The 22,387-nt window shown below is 42.9% G+C and overlaps 1 protein-coding gene across 3 annotated transcripts in view; it reads left to right on the top strand.

Moving 5' to 3' along the window:
* The first annotated feature begins 327 nt into the window (after nucleotides 1–327).
* The window catches only part of PPP2R2A (protein phosphatase 2 regulatory subunit Balpha), a 39,713-nt gene continuing 17,653 nt past the window's right edge, over nucleotides 328–22,387 (top strand). The window contains exons 1-2 of one of the 3 annotated variants that reach the window (XM_075444566.1): nucleotides 328–434; nucleotides 2,845–2,919. In XM_075444566.1, the coding sequence (XP_075300681.1) occupies nucleotides 428–434; nucleotides 2,845–2,919 (82 nt within the window). In that variant the 5' untranslated portion in view covers nucleotides 328–427. Of the gene's footprint in view, nucleotides 435–2,127; nucleotides 2,180–2,486; nucleotides 2,692–2,844; nucleotides 2,920–22,387 lie in introns of those variants that run through there. The other 2 variants (XM_009940857.2, XM_075444565.1) reach the window with 2 other exon arrangements.

Raw genomic sequence — 22,387 nt, 5'->3', positions numbered from 1 at the left:
CGGGACGAGCCCCCGGGCCAGGCCGGGCGCGGAGGGGGCGGCCGGCGGGCGAGGCCCGGGGTGCGGCCTCGGGGTGCGGGCCGCCCGCAGCCCGCCACGCCGCCCGCCCGGCCCGGCCCTACGGGGGGGGGGCGGCGAGGGACCCGCCGCGCCGCCCCGCCCCGCCCTTTCCGGAGCACCGCCCCGCCGGCCCCCCGCCGGGTGACGTCACCCCCAGCTCGGCCGGCGCCATTTTGAAAGTGGAGGCCGTGGGGGGGGGCAGGAGCGAGGCGCGGAGCGGGGGCAGCCCCAGGAGCGGAGCCGGCCGCACCCCCGCCGCCATCCGCCGCCATCCGTCCCCCGCCGCCGCCCCCCGCCCGGCCCCGCCGGCCCCGCCGCGCAGCGCCGAGACCGCCCGACCCGCCGCGGCCGCTATCGCCAGCCCAACATGGCAGGTAAGGGGAGGCTGCCCCCGCGGGGCACCGGCCGCTGCCGCCGGGCGGGCGGCGCAGGGGAGGCTGCGGCAGCGGCCTGCCGACCCCGGGCCCCGCCGCCCCGGCTCGCCGGGCCGCCCTCCCCGCTGGCGGAACGCCGCGCAGCCGCCTCTGCCCCGCCGAGCCCAGCCGCGGCGACCGGCGTGCCCGCGGCTGCTGCCTCGCTCGGCCCCCTCCCCGTTCCGCCTCGCCTGCGCCTTCCCGGTTTACCCCCCCCACCCCACCCCCGGGGGAACGCGCCTTGCTCCCACCCACCCCTTCCTCCCTCCCCCCTCCCTTCTCGGGGGGGAAGGCGCGGAAGACGCGAGGGGCTGCGGAGGGGGCAGGGGCGTGCGGTGGAGTTGGGCGTGCGGGAGGCTGGCAGGCGGCGGGGGGGTCTGGGGCCGTTCCCCGCCCTCTCCGGGTTTCTGGGTGCGCGGGGCGTTCGCCTCGGCGGGGGCTGCGCGGAGAGGTGCTGTGGGGAGCGGGCGTGCTGGTGCCGAGGTGCGATCGCACCCTTCTGCCGGGTGCAGCTTTTAAGCATCTGCAAACGAGAGTGGAATTGGCTACAGGATGTAGTGAAACGAGACAGGTCTCGCTGTGTCTGCTTTCTCGTTCCTTCCCGTGCTTGCTCCCCATTTTGCATCCTGAAGTGCGCAGGGTAGGCTGGCAGCGTGTTATGCGTGAGGTGTCTCTTTCTTGTTACTTTTCCTTGTCATTTCTTAATTTGGGAATAGATTCATCCCCCTCCTCTGCAAACGAATTGTCTTTTCAGTGCTTTGCGTTTGGAGGAGCAAGCGTGAGAGGCTGGCTTGGGTTTGTGCTTTGCTTTTTTCCCCCTACACCATACGCCCATGCTCCACCCTCCCCTTTTTGTTTTAGTCGGGGGGGGGGGGGGGGGGGGGGCGAAGTGCCAACCTGGTTCAAGTAAATGATATAGAAAATAGAATTTTGGGTTTAAGTAGAAAGGCCAGTGATTTTCCTTGCCAGCTGTCACCTTTAAATGCTTCCATGGTGCCAGCTGCTAAATGACAAATGAAGAGGTTGGAGAGAGGAAGGAAAATGGGTTGTTCGGGTTTTGGGGACTGGTAGAGAGGTGTGTGGCAAACCTTCCCAGCGTATCTGCAAAAAGCATTTTGCCACCTCTTGCACAGCTGGATGCTCGTGCTTCCCTTCACCTTGCCAGGTTAGGCAGCCTGCCTGTCTGTAATCCTCCAGAAGAGAAATGAAGGCAAGCGAAAAATGCAGACTGGGCTGTGATGGTGTCCCGTGATGGTGTCCCAGCACTGCTCTTAACACTCTGAGACACTTGATCTTTTTTGGAAAGATTATTTTGGGGGTGCCGATTTCTGCGTCTCTGACTTTTTCCCCCCCTCTTAACTTAGTGTAGAAGAGGGAGGAAGTCCCTTCTGTATTCTTTGTTATCCCCAAAGCGATGACAGACCTCTGGATTAATGTGTAAATGCCATCTGTTGCTCAGCCTGTCTGAATTGTGTTGAGGAAAAGTTCCATTTTGACAGTGGCTTTCAAAAAAAAGAAAAAAGAGACAAGCCCATTTCAGTCTCTTCCTGTATGTACGCAGCCCTGTGGTGATTTGCTCAGAGAGAAATGCAAAAGAAATGGGTGGTGATTTTTTTGTGTGTTTTGGTGGCAGGGTTCAAATGAATCACTGCCTTCCGCCGAGGCAGTAATGTTCCTGAAGTTTTCGCTTCGATCCGTTTTCTACGGTAGTAGAACTTGTTAACATCAGATTGCTTGTTTACTTTTTCTGCTCAGATTTGCTGCTTTTCTTAAGGCTGATAATTGCTCTCATTACTTCTGCGAAGAGACTCTAAAATTGTGGTAAAATTTTTTTTCTTTAGCCTTTAGTACGTAGGTTCAGTTCAGTGTTTTTGGAAAAGAAGGCAATGAATAGCGTGCTTGGTTTGTATTGAACGGAAGATGGGGATTTTTCCAAAAAGGAGCGGCTTTTTCTGACCGTTACTGTGCAAGTTGTTTGTGTGAGTCTGGAGTGTTCGACTTCGCGAGCAGGAAGAAGCTTTGTGTGAGATGTTTGTGCTCTCTGATTTAAATGCGCAGCTGAAGTTCGCACTGGCAGCGTTGCGTAGTCCACCGAGCTTTTTGGTGATGACCGAGCCTTTTCCCGCTGTTAGGCTTGTGCTGGCGCTGGCTTTGCCAAACGTTGCGCTGAACGCTGGCAACCCCCCGATGACAAAAACAATATCAGTAAAGGAAAAAGGTGGGGAGGGGCCGTTTGTAACTGTGCCGCCGGCGTTGCTGAGGAAGTGGGCGTGTGCGGCGCTGTCTGAAATGTTCAGCTGGGAACTACTGTGCGCGCTTTGTCTGGCTGGGGGGGTCTCACTGCTTTGATTGTGTTTTTTTTTTTTCCCAGGAGCTGGAGGAGGAAATGACATTCAGTGGTGTTTTTCTCAGGTGAAAGGCGCTGTAGATGATGATGTAGCAGAAGGTAAGAGCAATATTTTCGTGCTAAATGTTTTCTGACTTGTTAACTGCTCCTTAGGTAGGTAGATGTGAATGCAGTCTCACTAAATATCTCCGTGTTGCTGTATGCAACGTGAGCAAAGCAAACAGACATTTAATGTGCCTTCAGATACCCAGACTGAGGATTAAACTGTGGTTTGAGAGTGCTGTTCTGCACGCTTTTAAGAATGGTTGAATTCAGGCTTCTTGAATATTTTCTGGAATTGTTTTCCAAGATTGTTAGATTTTCTTGTCACTCAGCTTTTGATTTGTGTTTTTTCCTAATCTCCAAAATGAGGAATGTGAGACTTGCATTCCACGGGGAGGTGTTGTGAGAATTAATTGAAGTTTGTACTCTTTGAAGATCTAAGTACTAGATAAAGATCAAGTAATTTTCCCAATCTTTCCAGCTTCTATTAACCAGAAGGGGAAGAAATCTGAATATTTGTGCATGCTTACTGATGAAGTAAAGAGGGGTTTTGTGCTTGAAATAACACTGGAAATTGCCTAAAACTTTTCGAAGCTGGCAGTGACAAATGTCATCTTACACTAAGATGGCTGCCTCTGATTGCGACTGTAAAAAAAAATGCTTGTTTTCTCCTTTTCCTTGGATTGGGGCTCTTCAGAGGAATCGTGCTTTCTCTGTGCTGCTCAAGAGAGCAGAATTTCTTCTGCAGTCTTTTTTGGGGAACGTTCCACTGACTTCTGTATTTCTTTGGCCACAGAGTCCTGTTTGCACAACACAGCCTATAAGATCATGAGTCAAAATTTTTCTTTTGCAAGCAGTTGGCTGTGCCATTTATGTCATTCTTAGGGGTTTTTTTTTCGATTTTTACCTGTCTTGAATGCTTTGACTTACCTAGTAAGATTAATGCTGTATTCAGAAAAGCAATAACTACAGTTTCCATTACTTTCCCCGTTGACGTGTCGTTCAACTTCCAAAGGCCAAAAAAATCAGTATAAACAAGTGACCTGTTTTTATTTATTAGCTGCAGTGTGTGGCAAACGATGCATTTTCAAAGACTCCTGTCATTTACAAGCTGAAAGATAGCTTTTGGAAACAACAAAGCTGTAACAAGTTTTTAAGGTTTAATTTTAAATTCTTTGGGAAGTATAGTTTTAAAGCTTGAACTCAAAACTACTGTTGAATGTAGAGTAATTTTTTCCCTGGCAGACTTCAAATTCTGTAACCTTTATTTAAATTACGTATCAAGCTAAATGCTTAATTAAGTACAAGTACTAAAAAGTTGTGGTTGTCTCGTAAGTGCTTGCAAATATTTCTTCATTGAAACAGACATATTGATATGCGTATGATAGCAATGAACTTTATATATATATATAGAGAGAGAGTAAATGGCTTTTACAGGTATCTGGAAATGCAGAAATCAGGAAATGGTCCTTAACTTCCTTAGCTGTTCAGAAGTATTGTACTTCATGTTACAAAAGATGACTTGCTAGTCTTACGCTTCCTGGCAGGTTAGCAGCTGTACTGTGTGCTACTGGAGTCCCGGGGGGTGGAGTTCAGGGAAGCCTTGCCTGTGAGTGGATTAACTAGCTTCAGTTTCAGCAGCATAGTCAGGGTGGTTTCCAAACAATTGTAAGGATGTCCATCTTTGAATTTATTGAAGATGTAGCCTTCTGGTTTTGTGAGCCAAACAGCAGAAAGCTATGATTTCGTTGTCAGCTAGAACTGACTTGGGATGAGTCTTAAGTGCAAACCCTAGAGCCTGGCTGTACTGCCAGACATCCTGAACCTTGAATGCCTCGATCCTGGAGTGAGCTCCCGAGGTTGGTATTGTACTTGGTTGTAATGAATTTGTGGAGCTGAAATTCCCTCCTCTTCCTGTGTATTCAGCTCCCACAATTCATGCTGGAAATTGCTGAAAGCCAGCTGTCGAATCAAAGCACAAGTTGAGCTTCAATGCGATCCTTTGAGTTCTTGTTATGCTTCGTGATGTCTCCCTGTGATACTGTTGGAAGGGTTAATAATGTATCAGGCTGGCTGTGTTTTCCATGTTAGCGATATTTCTGGCTTTGAGGTTCACTTTAATGAAACGTAGGCTTGTGTGGTTCTTGCAAAAGTTGGAACAGCAGCTTTGCATGCTGCTGGTCCTCCTTCAGAGTACCCAAGGACAAGTTAACAGTGGCTCTAAGTCTAGTCTGAGGACCTTTGCTCCCTCCCTGCCTTTCTGTCTGCTTTCTTGTGGCAGGCACCATGGTGAAAGCTAAAGAAAATCGTGCTGTCTGAAACGATTGTTCAATGACTGTGATCTGCAAGCTAACAAGCACGGATCCCAGTAATGTCTGTGACTGAGGACAGTGCCAATTTGTGTACGATAGTACCTAGGATGTGGATTTTTGTTTGTTTTTTTTTTCTTTTTTTTGAATTGGTTTAGAGCTCAGATTTTGAAAACTGACTCTTGTTGTGGAATGCTGAAACTTGGACTGAAAACAAACCTGAAAGTAATGTGAGGTTTCACTTTGTTTTCTTCCTGTTCGTAATACAATGTTGTAATATTTGTATTGGAAAGCTAGCTTAAACTAAACAAATGGAAGTGTTAACCAAGAAAACTGCATCCATTTGATTTCATTGAGCAGTAGAATGCAAATCCAGCAGTGGCTCTACAATGTTGCTTATAAAACAGGCCAATGGAGAAAAACAATTTTAATACAGCAATAGTGGCAGTGACTTTAAAAAGCGTGTGAAGAACGCGAGTGCCTAGCTCCCAGTATACTTGAGGTCAGATCTGACCTCGTAACCTTCACATAATGTGTATAACCTATAATTCTTTAGATACTTAGGCTGGAATGGCTGTCTATTACAAAGTCAATATTTGGTGGCTTTGATGGCTGAAACATGAACTCTGATACATAGAGTTTTTAATTTTCTGGCTTTCTAAGCACTGTGGGATAGATGGATGTGACAGTGTTTCTTCTGGAGCTAATAAGGCTGGAAGGGAAAGAAGGGGGAAAGCTGTTCCTAAAGCCTGAGGAAAGAAGAGAGCAATGAGTTTATTTCTGGGGCCTGGCTGTGTCGTTCTGCTCTGGCTCAGCTTGTCTAACCTGAGGAGTGTGGATGTGTGAGGAGCAGAGAACTAGCCTCGCTTCTCTCAGTACGCGTGGAATTTATCCTTGGCTGTGAGCTGTGGCCTGGCCCTATCAGATCACAAACTTAAACACAGAAATCGGGTTATAAATTGAAATCTGAGTGTCAGCTTCATTATAATTGGGGTCCTTAATTTTAACTGATGGCAAAAGTTTGCCTTTCTGTGATTTAGCAGTCCGTTGCGTGAGAGCGAGGATGTCGTAGCTTGTGCTGCCTCTGTTTCTGAAATGGCTGATTCTTTGCTCAGTAGAAGTTTTCCTCCCTTCTTGATTTTTATATTTGTCTTGCTGGACCCCAATCCTACAACATGTCTGTGTTCAGTTTGTTCCATGTGCTCTGGAGAGCCCAGAGCCAGGACAGTAGATGAGGGAGGACTTCTCCAGTGGAGAACACAGTGTCGTTGTCCTTGATAAGTTCAGTGATCAGATTATCAAAAGCGTAGGTAATGCATGGATATTTTTTTCTTTTGTGCCATCACTGTTTCGGTGCAAGTAAGACTTGACCATCCAGAAATACTCAAGGGCACACATAACCATGTTTTCGTAGTGAAAGTTTCCCTTATGGGAATGATTGTAGAAAAGGATTACAGAGGTTTTCTGCAGCAGTTTCATTGTTTCGGGACTTTTTACTCTTCCGCTGTTATGTTCTTCAAGATGTGGCATAATGGCAACTCCAGTTGGAAACAACTAAGAATTGTGAGTTTAAACTGTCTCTGAAAAGTAGGCACTTGCTTAATGGGATGAGTTGTACTTCAGAACAAATTAAGTCAAATTTGTTTAATTACTTGGCAGAAGATAAAGAGTCAAGCTGCTGTATCTAAATGTTCTTTCAAGTGTAATCCAAAGATATGTAAAAGTCTGATAGTCTGGATGCAAGGCTGGGAGCCAGGAACTCAAGTCCTAAGCTTTAACCCTGAGTGATTACTGCTCATCTTTGACAAGTTGTTTAACTATTTCATGCCCAGGTTGTCTCTGAAAGAAGTACTGGAATATCTGCTGTGGGTGCTGATTACTGGCTTAAGTTTCAAGTCTGATGCTTAGCCATTCTTGTTGCTCTGTTAATAATCTTTGGCTTCTTTCACATTCCCTCTTTTATGGTCAAAAGGCTGCTGCAGTCTGCCTCAGTTTGTGCAGATGATGAACAGATGAAGTCTCGTACATTTCTGTCCCTGGCCAGCTCATGTGTGTGGTCAGAGACATAAACAAGATTTGACTTCTCTCTTGTTGAGGAATGCTTTCTGTATTTGATTCTAGGTGTGTTACATCTTTCTAGTTTCATGTTTATTTTTGGCAGACTTCAAAATTGCAGAGTGGTTATGGGAACTGTTGTTGCTTCAGTAATGGTAGTTTGTCTTCAGTGCACGGAAATAGTTATCTCAGAGTAAGGAAAATTGAGGTTAGGAACAAGGGCTGCTGTAAAAAGCAGTTTACCACCATCTGGAGTTCACCATCTTTTCTTGCCTTACCAGAAAGCTTTGTCAAGTACTGTGTGTCTGCAATAGTGGGTTAGAGCTGCTGAGCCTCCTTTGGGAAGTTGGTGAGCTCTGTCCTCCCAGCCTGTTACTCCTGGTGGCACGTTGGTCTCTGTAGGCTTACCAACAGGTGAGTGATAGGGGCCTGTAACTTGTAGGTGGAGGGATGTTGCTGGGATCAGTTGGGAGGAAGGGCTTCTACCGAGCTGTGTGTGTGGGCAGGAGTCACAGAAGAGAGACAATGGCATCATTGTAGAAGTCACTGATGGGATTTTTAAATGGGAATTGATGGAATAGGAGAGGAGGGAAAATTCTCAGAGAAAAGCAGCAAAGATGTGAGAGGTTGCAGTAATAATACTGAAGAAGGATTGGGGTGTAGTTGTGGGAGGGAGCTTAATTTGGGTTTTTGAGGGCTGTGGTTATGTTCTGTACGCTCAGAAGGTGACAGGAGCAAGGACTAGTAATAGGTTTGTTTTTAACAGGTAGTTTGAAATACGCTGTAGATACATAAAAAGACCCATGGTTATGGTCCTGTTCTGTATTCCTAAGTCTGCTCCTGTATTTTAGCTCTTCAGCCATTTGTAGAATGACTGTCTGTATCTAGAGAGAAACAGGCTACTGTGTTCTAGGAACTGCTGGTCTACATTGACTGAAGTGTGAAGTCTCCCAAAACAAAGAGCATTTAGCCAACAGCTAAATAGTAAGTGGCTGTTGAGTTCCCTGGAAGTTACTCAGTACTCTCTCTTGATGCGGCTTTGGTAGCTGGGGCTCTTCAGCGTGTCAGTCATGCTGACCAGTATTGTTCTGTTACTTCTGCGATGCTTTGCTCTGCTTGGAATCTTTTTCGCTTAAATTAAAAGTTAGTTGGAAAAAGGAGTGTTTTTTTTTGTCGTAAATACGGCTGTTATGGTGATAAAGCCATCAGACTCGAACAGTACAAATGAATGGAAGCTGGTTATCAGTGACAATCCTGGTGGATTACAGCTCATGATCAGCTTGGAGACTTCATAGCTTTCATTCTAAAGGTGCTACCTAAACGCTTCTGGTTTGGGTATTTCTACCCTAGAAATTGGTTTCTGTGGTAGCTGTAGCTTCACAGAATGCATTTTGGGAGAACCAAAATGAAGAATAAAACTGCTAGTGGATGCAGTGCTGAAGAGTTAAGAGCTGGGTGTTCCTAGCTGTGCTGTCTGCTTTTTTTTTTTTTTTTTGGTTTCCCCTCCTCCTTTCTGTTCTCTTCTGACTTGCCTATTTAGGCCATGGCTACATGTTTGGCAGCATTTCTGCTTAAAGAGGCACTCCTTCCCACTTTGCTGGCACAAGGGCTCATGTAACTACACAATGAGCTTGTCTGGGAAGCTGATCCAGCTGAGAAATATCAAAAAATTGTGGTTTTGATTGGATTGTTTTTCAGCTGAATTGAACCCTGATCCGGTTCTCGGTGCTTGGTGTGTGCTTGTGCCAGCATAGTGTGGGGAGTGATCGAGTGGTTCAGGGGAACCCAAGGAACTGTGGAAGAGGGCTGGTCTCTTTACAGGACTGTATGTACAGTCAACACAAGACCCTGATCTCTGAAGTACTATGCTGCTACCAATGTAAAATCAGCTGACAAAAAGGACTTTAAACCTTTGCTGTTCAGGGTACATACTTTGAACATGTGCTATCTGAAGGCTGGCAATACAATATATCTAATACCAATACCGTAACAGTAATCCTAAGAGACTGAACCTGCTGGCCCAATAAAATAGGGGAAGGTTTGGTGTGGTGCAGTAGTGCTTGACGGAGATGTGCGTCACTGGTGGTCGTCTTTTTGATGTGAAGAGTGGAGTTGGTCCAAGTCTGTGCTGCTACTGAAAATGAATGAACCTGTGGATTCGTACTGGGTTACACTGCAGTCGAGTCAGATCCCTGAACCGAAGGCTGTGCACATGTGTAAACGCTGGAGGTGTGAAGAAGGGCTGATGGAAACACAGGCCTGAGGGCAGGTGGAGAGTGCAGACCTACCACCTCGGGTAGCAGCAGGGATTGAGGGGGGTACAAGGCAGTTGTCATGCCACTGGGCAGTGTGACAGTTGTAGGTTTTTTGAAATTAGATATGTGCAAACACACGCAGGGACACACACACACAATGTCATTTATCCCTATGTTGTAAATAATCTTTGTGACTTTGTTTTGCAGCAGAACTAGTGCACATGGAATAGGTTTTCTTTCGCTGGTGTCTGCATAAGCAGTGTGTGGAAATGAGATTGGTTTAGGCTTGTTACTAGCTCTGTTAATAAAAAGAGCTGTGTTAATATCAGTACCATTTGTTTCTTGTAAGTTGTTGTAGAAAAGAATACCACCTAATTGGGAGATGGATTACTTACTGATTGCTTTAGTGTAAAGCACTTCAAAAAGATAATCTGACAAATGATAATCTTCTCTTACCGTGTCTTACCGCCTCTTAATATGATTTGAAAAATTGATCCCTCGTTTGGGGTTTTGACTTCACCTCAACTAATGTATTGTCTCACGTTTAGATGCTGTAGAATTAGGCCTTGTTTGAGATGCTGGTAAAGTGTGCGTACAGGTAAATCCACTATGTACTGTACCTCCTGTAGTAAAAACATCAATTCCTGATGGTACCAAAATGAGGCTATTATTTGTTCTTTCCTCTTTAGGAAACACTGTGCTCCCAAAGCAATTTCATTAGTAGAAGATGCTTTTATAAGCGTTTAAAAACAATTTAACTAGTATAAGATGCTTTTATAATTGCCATAAAGGTATTTTCCAGACCTTTTTTCATATTTTCAATGCTCTATAATATTCAGTATCATAAGTGCCTACAATTTTTTTAATATGGAGCAAGAAGTTTTACAGAAGTCAGTGTTCAGTAATTATGTGGAACTGAGGTTTACCCTTCTAAAAAAAAAATAGAAATGAAAATAATTGTAATGAATGTTAAGTCCTGGCATAGGTAGGCACTTAGTTGTGAATGTGAATAGAGACAACAGTTACCGTGTTTCTATGTAAAAAAAAGGTCAGAAATGCAGGAAGTATGATACTTGATCCAAACCAGTTTAGAGTAACCTCTTTCAAGAAGCAGCCGTAGGTCTTGTAGTCAAAATAACTACATCTGGACAGTTTTCTAGATTTTAAACTTCAGTGGAATATGTGTAGCTATAGCTTTGTTATATTGCTTTATCGCTCAGTTATAAAGTGTGCACTAGCGAAATGCTACTTTTGTAGGGTTAGTATGCACGTACGCTGGAAATAAAGGCCGTTGTCATTCTTTTATGCTGTTACATGAGCCTTCATGAAAAAGAGGGGGGCCTAAAAGAGTGTCTTGTCTTAAGAGGAAAGTATTGATACTTTCTCTATAGCAGGACCTCCTTCATTGAATATAGTGCTGCTCGCTTTCTGGCTCCCGGACCAGGACTGCGTTAGGACACTGCTCGGGGCAGCAGGTACTGGTCCATGATGGTGGGCTTGCCTTGTTTTCTGCGACTGGAAGGTTTTGGGTGGTTACATTTGCCTTTAAAATGAACACGCTGGCTAACGAGACATCAGGTAGGATGTTGCTACTGTGAGTTGACAACATTACTGAAAATAATCATTTGAGGCTTCTGTGCATGAGTGTAATTCAGTTACAGAAACAGAATTGGCTGCAAGCCTCTCTCTTCTAACTTATCATGCTTTTGTTAAGCACTGGAGGAGAAATTATTAATTTGGTCAGCCATTCTTTATAAAAATGTATTTTCCTCTTAGCGATCCACAAGTGATAGCACCATTAAGAAAACCAGCATATTTAGGTCACATGTTAAACCCCTTAGGCAGTTACGCTTGTGTCTAATTTTGGAAGCAAATTTTAGGGCCAGGAAAGAGGGTTTAAAAGAGCTGTATTGTAAGAAAGATTGATTTCCCAGGTATATAGAACGCATTTTGTGTGGAAATGTTTCTCTTTGCATTTTCAGTTGCAGTTCTTAAATGAATGCTGTGGGAATAACGTGAGCTCCAAACTAACACAGTTGGCACTCGTATGTTTTTGAGAAGTTGAGAAAAGATAATTGCATATATTCAGGAACAGTTAAGGTAATTGTGACTTCAGACTGTAGCCACTTATTGAAAATTTGGAATGATTTCTACTATGTTCTTGTTGGTTAAATGCTGGTAGCTGTTTTTTCCTTTTTCCCTGATGAATATAAAAAGTAATCCAGGGACCATTCTTTGATTCTTAAAAGTAGTGATTCCAGCTGGCCTTTCTCCTGTTAGTAGAAGGTTAGAAGATGATTCACAGAAATTACGACCTCTGTGTGTTTGTGTATAGTGCTTATAAATGTAGTCCGAAGGACTTATTTTTTTCAAATAACTTAAAATTTTACAGTAAGTTTATCCAGCAGACAAGAGCTGTGTACTGCAAGAAATCTGTAGCTTTAACTCTTGTAAATATATAATGATTCTCAAAGACACTTGTTTGAGAGTTCCTGGACTTTTTTCCAATGGAATTATGTAACAGAAACCTAACTTCTCAGGTACTGTTCTTCATGCATTGTGTAAGCGTTCATTTATAGAAATACTGGAGATAATTAAAAAAAACCCAAACCTTGAATTACCTTTTAATAGTTGCCAAGTTCAGCTTGTTTCGGAGTGAAGTGTGGCCTTGGTATGGAATGAGGGATTAGAATTCAGATTGCATCCTGACTTGCCTCTGGGTTCATTGTCACTTCAAGTAGCTGCCGCTCCTGAAAGCGATGGTCCTTCCTTGTAGCTTCACCAGGTCCCACTTTGAGCTGACACACGTTCACTGAGCTGCAGAGCGATCGCCTCGGGAACTGACCTGAATGAAAATGACACGGCTTGGATTATTTGCTGTCGGATGGATTTCATCCTGGGTTAGATTCCCCAGACTGATGTGTCAAACTGTAACAGATGTTTGTAGGGGAATAGGTAGTGGTGCTGCAGGAATGGGACAAGAGATGCCAGGTGAGGGGATGGATTGCTTCTCTCGGAGATGCAGTAATGGTTTTAATGCAACAGTGAAACTCTGGCGTTGTGAGCCACTTGCTGAGTCTCTTCCTCAGCCTTTTCATGCTTACAGTTGCTATGTGTGTGTTCGTAGACTGCCTTTCATGTGAAGAACTCTACTTCCTGTGAATTGAGATTCATGTTTGAGGACATCTCTTCTAAAAGATCAATATGGAGGAACAGCAATTGAAGCTGAAGCCACAAACTTTTTCATTATATAGTCTAGCAGTGAGAAAATGGCACTGCTTTGTAGAGGTAATACCGAAACACTCATAAGGTATTTTAGTGGAACGTAGAACTGGCAGAAATGGCTTTTTGACCAAAATACTAAAACTTTCTGTCTAGTCCTTCTGCCTTTTCTCAGTCTGTTCTTATCACAGCTTCATGTTTTGGTTTAGGATTTTTTTGATGTGTGTGTTCTGTTTTGTTGTGGTTTTTTTAGCTGAATCTTACTTTCTTTCTGTTTTCAAGAAATATCTGGGATGTTTTGTTTTTACTCCAGACCCTTTTGGAAGTGATAACCTGCTTGTGAAAGTGGTGGGGACTGGTAACATACCAGTTCTGTTACTGGAGCAGAACACATGCTGTGCTTAACGCAGCAATTTTGTCTCTGACAATACTTAGATGCCTCAGAGGGAAGTGCAGTAGGAAGACGGAGAGCACTTAAAACAAACCAAAAACACTTGGAGATTCTGCACGTTGGGTTGTTGGCTCCTTGGAGCTTGTGGATTCCGTTCCCTGGCTTGCCCTGAAGAAGTTCATACCAAACCTGGGGATAGCAGACATCTGCTTGTTTCTGTAGCATTCGCATCTTTCTGCTGTTTCTGAAAGTCAGGGAAGTATGTTCTAAATTGTCACTGACAATGGGGTGACGAGGTCATCTCTCTGTTCTGTTGCTCGGTGTTCTGCACATGGGTTATTAAGGATGTCTGTTGGTACGAAAAATGACGTGGCCCGAGTGATTGCGTCCTGGGTAGGAGCACTTCTGGCTTAGTCTTTCCTTCTTGTTGGTTGCTGTGGTTTTGAAGAAGTCAAGAGAAGATCGGGTACAGAGCACTCTTTGGTCTTGTAAGCTCATTTGTGTATATGTTGGAATTCTTTTTCCAGAAGTTTTACAATAAAGTAACATTCAACTGAAATTGTTTGGCACCTTCCAGTTCATGTTCTTTCTAACCCGTGTCAAATTTTGACGCTCAGATTTCTTACTGAGCTGTTATTACTGTTTTACTTTCTACTGACTTAAACTTTAGATTTAAATTTGGGGGGGGGGGGGGGGAGGATGACAACTGAAAACAATCATCTGGAATTGTTTCATCTGGAAGGACACTCAGTCATTTTAACCCCTTCATGCTTTGGTTTCCCTATCTGTAAGACTAGTGTGGCTGCTTCCCTAAGTGAAGTCCAAAACTTCTAAAAGTTACGGCAAGGAACTTTGAAGTACTGGCAGGACAGTAATTCTACTAAATACTCTCTGTCTTGTTTTCGGCTGTTACACAACTCTTCCAAAATCCAAAGAAAGATCCTAATCTATAAATAGAGAAGGTGAGAGATGTAAAATAATTAACTTAAAAATAAAGGTCAGTATTCTGCTCAGATTAGTAGACTGTATATGCATTTTTTAAGACGTGTTATAAGTGTCTGCCTTAGAATTGTCAAGATTTGTAGATCCATTTTGCATCATTTAGGAAGTGAGCGTTAAGAATCTCTGAAAGTCCAGGCCAGAAACTAGTATTGGCCTCTGTTGAATTTTTTTTTTTTTAAGAAGCTGAGGCGTATATGCTTGGGCCAGAATAGAAACACAGGAAAATAGTTGCCAAGTGGGGAAGAAAAAAACTGAAGAGTCAACTGGTAAAGGGAAGACCATTTTTTCAGGTTCCAAGTGCCACTGAAAAAAATGCAGTAAGTATTAAAATGAACAAAGGAGAGAATGCACATAGTGAGTGCAGTAATCAGATTTTTTTTTTTTTTTTTTTTTAATTCCATGGTCATGTAATAGTTGAAACTGTGTATTCGTCTCTGCTGGAAACTTCAGTTGTACTTGTGACCTTCACAGGCGCTGTGCTCTACGGCAAGCTGCCTGAAATTCATCTGAGGAGTGTGCCTCCCTCCCTCCTTCTCTCCCTTCCCTTGTGGTAGGTAAGAGTGATTTTGCTTTCATTTTCTTCCCTTAGAAGGAGGCACTTTACATGCTGTCTGAGGTGCAGCGGTCTCTTGCATTCTACACATGAACATTAAAAGCCTGAGAAATTCTTGGCCTCATCCTTTCACCTGAAATGAGAGCTTTGGTCACAGAATGTATAAGAAGAGTCTGAAACAGCACAGTAGTTTCTAGGAGATGGGGTATTTTTTTTATCTACAACAGAAATGCACACGGAGTCACAGAATTCTAGTAGATGATTTTGAAAGGCATTCCAAACTATAATATCTTTGTGAAAGACTGCTACTGATTTTTAACTTGCAGTATATGTTTGGGAATGGCTTCAGCAAAAAGAGAAAATCAAGATATTCCAGTGCTCTTGGTCTGTAGCATTCTGAGTGACAAAGGCATTGCCTAAAGGCTTCTGTTATGTACATGCAAAACAATAGCACAGTTTGTTATTTCCAAATATATTGTTATTTGCAAACAGAAAACTAACCACCGGCTTTTCTGTGCTGTGCAGCCTATTGAAATTCTGGCCGTGATTCCAGCAGAGATTTTTCCATAAATAGCTCTGTACTACTTTGGAACACAAACAAGCCCCTGAAAAGATACAAAGTAAGATCTGCTGAGGGGACTATTTAGCCTGTGTTATTAGCGTGCGCTTTGGTGTAGGTACTCTGGTGGAAGTGAGGAATGCTTCTATAGGTTGAGGCAGGGGGGCTGTCGGTGGGAATTGAGGAGAAAATAGTTACTGATTCAGATTACTTTCAGGGACTCACAAATCACCTGGCTTGAGCATAGGGGAAAAAAAAAAGAGGATAATGAAAATGAACACATGTAAGCAGAAGCAGGTCTGTTTTCCTTTTTAGTATTGAAGTTTGGGGTGTTTTTTATTCTCTAAAAAAAAAAAATTAGGTAATGGCTTTAGGCATTGGGTAAGGCTTCAAGTAAATGCAGCTTGAAATAGAAATTATTTACTCTTTCAATGACCAGACATCCAAATTAAAGCATCCTTTTGAAATATGCACGGATTGAATGTTCAGTTACGTGAATTAATACACAGCTAACTTTGTAGTGCAGGTTTTTCAGTGCTGTGTAGGTGAACATCCTCTTGAATAAATAATACAGGGGCAACTTCCGTGTGGATATGTTCAGCTATAATTGGGGTAAGCTATCGTGAGTAAGGTAATTTGTAGTGTTGAGGAGACTTGTAAAGATTCTGAACTAGAAGAAGAGGCGAGTAAATACTTTTGTGATTTGCCTAGTTCACAGGGCTGATCTTCTGCTAGTCCTGTTGCTACTAAATCCTTTTTTTTTTTTTTTTTTTTCCAACAAAGCAGAAATCCCCTTTCAACAGGAATCAAAGAGCATGAAGATAACTTTGGCATTTGTGAAGTCCATGCCTGGAGTGGCAGACTCTTCAGTGTCCTTCTCAGCCCCTGGTTATAACACAGACGTGTCACAGCAGAATGAGGGTGGTATCACAGAGAGTAGGGCGGACAGGACCTTGGGAGCTTGTTAGTATGTTCTCTAAATGCAAATCTTTCAACTATACCTGTTACTCTTGTTATATGGTTATTAAAAACCTTCATCTGTGGAGATTCTACAGTCTCAGAAGCACCTATTTGAGAGCTTAGCTGCCCGTAGCCTTCAGTGACTTTTTTCATAATGTCTAAAATCACCTTCTGTGAAGGAGGACTGAAAATTCCCGTGTGGGGATTGCACACTGGTCTTGCATGGAAATTAGCCCCAGTACCCATACAAGGCAGTGACTTGGTGCTGTTAACTGGAGACAACGTAGTAGGAAGAACAGCTTAACTGCTGACACTTTTTGCTTTTTTAAGGCCTACGTGGTATTTCTGAGCATGCTCAATTCCCCCTCCCCCCAAGAACGTTCTTTTCCATTCCTCCTAGGCATATTGAGAACGGTTCCTTAAGAAAATGGAAGTATAAATAAAACAGCCAGGTAAAACAGCAAAGCACTTCTGCTACCAAGGGGTGATTAGCCTGTTTTTGGAAAATAGATACACTGCTAACATGCTTATCACAGCAAGAGGAAATGAAGCTTGAATAAAACTTAGTCCAATTCTTTTAATGCATTTTGAGGAATCTCATACTACATGTGTTTCATAGCGTGGCTTATGGGAATTATGGAGCACTTCCGTAAGCTTGATGTGTAAATCCTGAAGGAGCCTAGTGAGTGTGTAGTGCTGCGACTTAGCTCTAAGAATACTGGTGTTCCGGAGAGCAGCGGCTTGAGGTGGAGTTCTGGTCTCTTGAATCTTTGCTCTGCATATGGTGAACAGGATGTCCTTTATCTGCAGGTCAGCAGGAATGTGTTCAGAGAGGTCGGAAGCGGCAGTGCTGTTCCGCTCTGGACAGAGGCTATTTAATTTCTCTGTTCCAGCATAAAGTTTGTGCTGGAAAATGAGTAAACCTGAATTTCTGTCCTCAGCAGTGCTAAAATTGAGAAGTTACTTTCTTGGAAATAAGGTGTGCAGAAACAGTTTTGCTGTGGCTTTATTGGTGATACATTGTAAAGCAGAGCTCTGCAGGCAGAAAATATGTTGGAACAAGTCAGGTACCAGAGTACCAAGGCTAGACAAAATGCTGTGTTAGAGCAGGAATAATTAAATCTGTTACTTCTAAGCGTTTTTGTCTCCATTCTCTTCCTGTTGCTCAGTAAGTCCCTCAGTTTTGTGAGTGATAGTGACAGAACATTCAGGCCCCTAAGGAGGTCTTGCGGGCATGTAGTTCCTGCTAGAGTTAATTTTGTTCCCCTGTAATTAGATATGTATGATCTGTATGCAGTTGTATGAAGGACAAAAATGATGAGTAACCCCCCCAAGTAAATTCTACACAATACAAATATAACTTAACCCTTCTGTCATCTTTATCCAGGAGGACCTCTCATAAATCAGTGTAGGTTTTGCTGGCTGAAGAGTGTTTCTGTAATGGAGATGTAACTAGGGTGGATTGTATATCATACTGCATAGTACAACTACTTTGTTTAAAGGGATGATGTATGGTTGAAAGGCACAATCTCTGTGATGGTAGGTGTTTGAAACAGGAAAATTCAAAGGGGAGGAAGCTCTTTTTTTTTTCTTGTGCCATTTAGTCAAGTTATCGCTATGTCTGTAGTAATACTTTAAATGTTTCTTCTAGAGTATAAGCTGTCGAAACGGAGAACACTAACACTGCCAGTTTGCCCCTCCAAGCAAACCAGAGACTTCGCATTCTGCTGGGGTTACATTTCAACTAAGATTTCACATGGAGTTAAAAAGTTGTTTATAGGTAGAGTTTTACTGCTGCAGCACCAAAGAACACGTGTTTGTTTATGATTTATTTTTTAGTGTATTTAAGCCACTGAAGGAAGGCTTGGTTATGTGACTCTTGAAGCCTGAGTGTCTGAGCTTCTTTATTTGCATCTGAACAGGGACACTTAATTTTTCCAGGTTAAGTATAACTGATGCATGCTGTGACAAGAGTGGGGCACAAGCATACCTAGGCCAGATCCCTAAAATGGCAGGTGGCTTTTTATTTGGTAGATGATGCTTTCAGAATGAGTAAGTGAAGAATTCTAATGCATGTGGGTTTTTAAACACAGATGTTGCTTAGGTAGTGTATTTTCTCTACTTCATGATTCTGTTCTTTTTGTTTACATTTCCAATCAAAAACATCCTTTCTGATGGAGTGCTAGGTATAAGGGTGAGTAGCCTCTGAAGGTGATGTTAGCCAGAGGCTGGAAACTACTGTTCACGGTCTCTTTTTGATAATCCTAACCTTGAATGAAGAGGAGTTTTCATTGCAGTTGAAAGGGGACTGATGCAAAACTGGATTTGACACATCCTCAGTAGGAAGGCCACTCTTCTCTTCCCCTTTTCTCACCTGAAAACAGATTTAAGCTTCACAGGTTGGAAACTCTCTCAGCAGCTGAATTTTGTGGTGTTCAGAAACCTGAACCCCATGATAGCTTTCACATTGAACAGCTGGCTGATCTTGAAAAATGCTGAAATGTTGGAGTTGCTGCTGATTACTTTTTTTTTTTTGTTTAAAAGCAGAACAGTTCTGCTGGTTGGAGGGAGGAAAGCTTGCGGACAGGCCTGAGCCTTTTTATTATTATACAGTAGTGCATTGCCTGCAAAGAACAGGCTCAAGGAGCAGCTGTGACCTTTAACTGCTTGTTCCTAGTTGTGAATAAATGTTGTAGTTCCACAACCTGTGAGATTATTCACCCGCCTTTCTGAGGTTATTTAAGACGAGTACCAAGAGTGGGTCTGGATTTCTGCCACTTATGCCTCTTGTGTTTATGATATTAATAAACTGGTGTCAGATGTCCTGGGAACGGGTGATGCAGGTTGAAAGACCTTTGTTTCAGCCAACAATAGACCTGAATTAGTGTGAATAGGAAAAGCAAATAGGCACTTCCTGTCATATTTTAAGGAATACTTGAGTTTGGGGAAGAATGTGTATTAAGAGATTTAAATTAAATGCTCATCATTTGCTTTTTGCCCTAGTAAAATGTTCCCTGCATAGGTATGTGTATTTATCAGTCTTTCTAAACACACTTGCAATACTAAAGTAAGGTAGAAGACCATTTGTTTGAATAGATTCTTTAGGGAAAAACTCTAAACCTACATAGTGAAGATTAAAAAGGGGAGTTGTCTTAGCTGTTGCTTTCCTAACCAGGTTTGTTCCTCAGGTTAAAACTTAGAGGCCTCTTGGAAAGACTAGAAACTATTTGGATTAAAAATAGCTGGGTGGTGCCTCAGACCACTGTGAGGTTCAGTTGCGTTTCCTAGGGTATTGTAATAGTGCAGAACAATGCTATTTGCAGTTTCAAGGCAGAGAATGCCTTTAGAGAATCAAAGGAATTCTTGTCAGGTATTAAATAATTCCTTATTATTGAAGTTGAGGTATTTTCAGGCTGGTCCAGTTTGTGTTGAGTTGAAAAATGGCTCTGTCTTGAGCTCGTTAAGTCTCCACTTTGCAGTAACGTGCATATTGAATTATTTGGGTAGTGGTAGTCTTCCAGACTTGCGGAGGACTACAAGAAGCTTCACACAGACATACCCCTCAATTCCGGGGTGGAAGGGTCATAGGATAGGTCAGCTGAGGTGTGTGTGTAAAACACATCCTCAGAGGTCCTAGTAATACGTCGGTGAAGGCATCTTCCAGAGGGCTTGGAAACTGCACGGATAGGGCTACAACTAACGTTTCGCTAGTTCCACAATGTGTTACATTTTTTTACATCAACTCATGCTGGAGCCAAGTTAACCTTATTAGTTAAATATGCGGTGTCTTGAGCGTGGGTGGCCAAGGCAGCAGTAGTTTTGTGTGGTGGTTGCATCTGGACTGATCTGTTGTACATGTATTTGGTTTCCTGCTTCTCTGAATGTGATTAGACTGACTGCTCCTTACTCTGTTCTCCCAACTAGGTGATGTCTAGCTTAGGGGCAAGACAAGGTACTGGGAACTCTGCTGGCTTGCAGCTTCTTGTGAGTTAAGGTACTGCTGTGGTCAGTTTATTCTCTTTCACCTAGTGGAAGAAGGGGATTTGCCTGTTGGTTTCCTATGTGTGTGTTCTGAAAAGAAAAAAAAAGTCTTAAGGTTTAAAAATAGAAAGCAATTAATCAGGGTGATGAGGGTTAATGGTTTCTGTCCAGAAACGAAACAGCTTTGCATTTGTTTATATATAGACAAAATTCTTCTGGCTGCTGTTGTTACGAGTTTCATATGAGAGGATTTTTCACAGTAAGTTTTGAAGTACTTATTAATAACTAATTTGGAGTTAAAAAAACCCAACCCAAAACTATTTCATTCTCTCAGATGAAATGGTTTCAAGGCACCAGTTCAAGATTGTTTTCAGTTAACATATACTAGCCCTATAGGGGTTTTTCTTCTTCTGTAGGTTTACAACAAACTTTGCATAAAAGGAATTATAGAATGCAGTGCCAGATTCGGTGAGCAGAAATAAAACCTCTACCATCAGGTATAGCCCGGTGGTTACAGTAATTGTGGTACCAGTATTGCTTTACCATTTCCATGGTGGATCACAGTTTTAGATCAATGTAAAGTATAAAAGTTCTTTCCCAAAGCTCATACTAATTTTTAAGGTGAATGCTTGAACTCCTTTCGCAAAGATCAAACTTTAAAGCAATTTTATGTCATTTTAAGGGGTAGGAAGCATGGATCAGTCGGTTCACATTAGTGTGTAACACATCTGTTTTCAGAGTACTTTGACTTGTAGCTACGGGTCGCTTGTGTTTTCTGTGTTGCCACCACAGGTGTCTTGGAGCCGTGTGTACTGGAGACTTTGAGCTTCCTACTATAGATGGGGACAGGAAGGCAGTGGTCTGAGGTTTAAATCAATTTCCTTTCTTTTCTAGCAATGCCGAATTCTGACCTTGTTCAGGGAACTGTTGTAAGCTTGTGAAGGACCGTATGCATGGACAGGAATGCACTGAATTGGCATTTTGGTTTGTGGGCTCGATAGCGTTTTAAATACAAGTGTGCTGTCTGGAGATGTGGTTGCTCCTGAGCATGTTCCTTGCCCTTCGCCCCTCCAGCAAATTTGCTCATACAATGCCTTCAGTTCAGTCTTCTTGAACTCTGTTAGCTTAGCAAAAAAAGAAAAACCTGCTTAAATTTAACTGAAATGTGTTGAGGATCACTCACAAAAGTTTGAGGTGGTGATTACAGTGTTCCCTGTAGTGATTTCTGCTACTTTGAAAGTTGCTGCTGGTTTAGCATGATTGTTTGTTGGCTTCTTGCCTTGGTCTGAAAATGGACCATAGAGGGAACTGGTGATAAATTTAATGGTGGAAACTTGACCTGAATGGAGATGTTGAAGCTTACTAAAGTTGGCCCGCAAACGGCAGTTGCCCAGTGAGGCACAGCAATTGTTTACCAAACACAAGAATTAAAATGTTTGGTATGCTACTCCCTATACAACTTCGATTGTAGTACTGAACACAGAGTGTGCTTTCTATGAATTGTGTTTAAATGAGACAGTTGCTTTGATATTACGGTTAACTTAAGATCACTTAAAAGATTTCTGAATGTGTAAGGAGCTGCTTTTCCAGATGAGAGGCATTGTGTTTTGGTAGATGGTGGTTCTGTTCCCGGTGTTACTGTTACCGTGCTAAAATAATTCATCTGCATATTCATTGTTATTCCAAATTGTAAAGGGTGTTTTGAGAGTCGCTTCCATTTCAGTTCTGTTCTCGGCAGTTCTAATGCCATCTTCTCACTACTGCTTTGCAGACTGGAGCAGCTTCCGTTGCGTAGGGCAGGTGGATTTGGAGTTGTATTCTTCTCTGAGCATTGAGCCTGTTAAAGCTGTTGAGGAGAATTACTGGCCTTACATAAAACCAGTGGCAACAAGATTAAGGCTGGTATCGCTGTATTATTTGAGTAGGAGAGAATGGAAGTTTGCTGCTCAGTAATGGTTGTGTTTTCTAAGAAGTCCAGAGGCTTAGCAAAAATAGTTGTTTGCGTAAAGTTACAAAACCACAGAAAAACATTATTTTGAGCTTAGAACTTCAGTTGCATTATCTCTAGACTATCTAAGAACATGTTATAAATGCATCTGTAAATTCAAAGCCATGCTAATATGTGTATATCCTATAAAATAGTTGTCTTACAGTACTGGTTCCATCCCTGAGCTTGTATTGTTCCTGCTTCCATTAAAAAACGTGACTGAATTCAAGCTGCTACTTCTTAAGGCTGCT

Source organism: Opisthocomus hoazin, chromosome 28 (genome assembly GCF_030867145.1).
Source record: "Opisthocomus hoazin isolate bOpiHoa1 chromosome 28, bOpiHoa1.hap1, whole genome shotgun sequence".
NCBI lineage: Eukaryota > Metazoa > Chordata > Aves > Opisthocomiformes > Opisthocomidae > Opisthocomus > Opisthocomus hoazin.
This window is presented reverse-complemented; position numbering and strand designations above follow the sequence as displayed.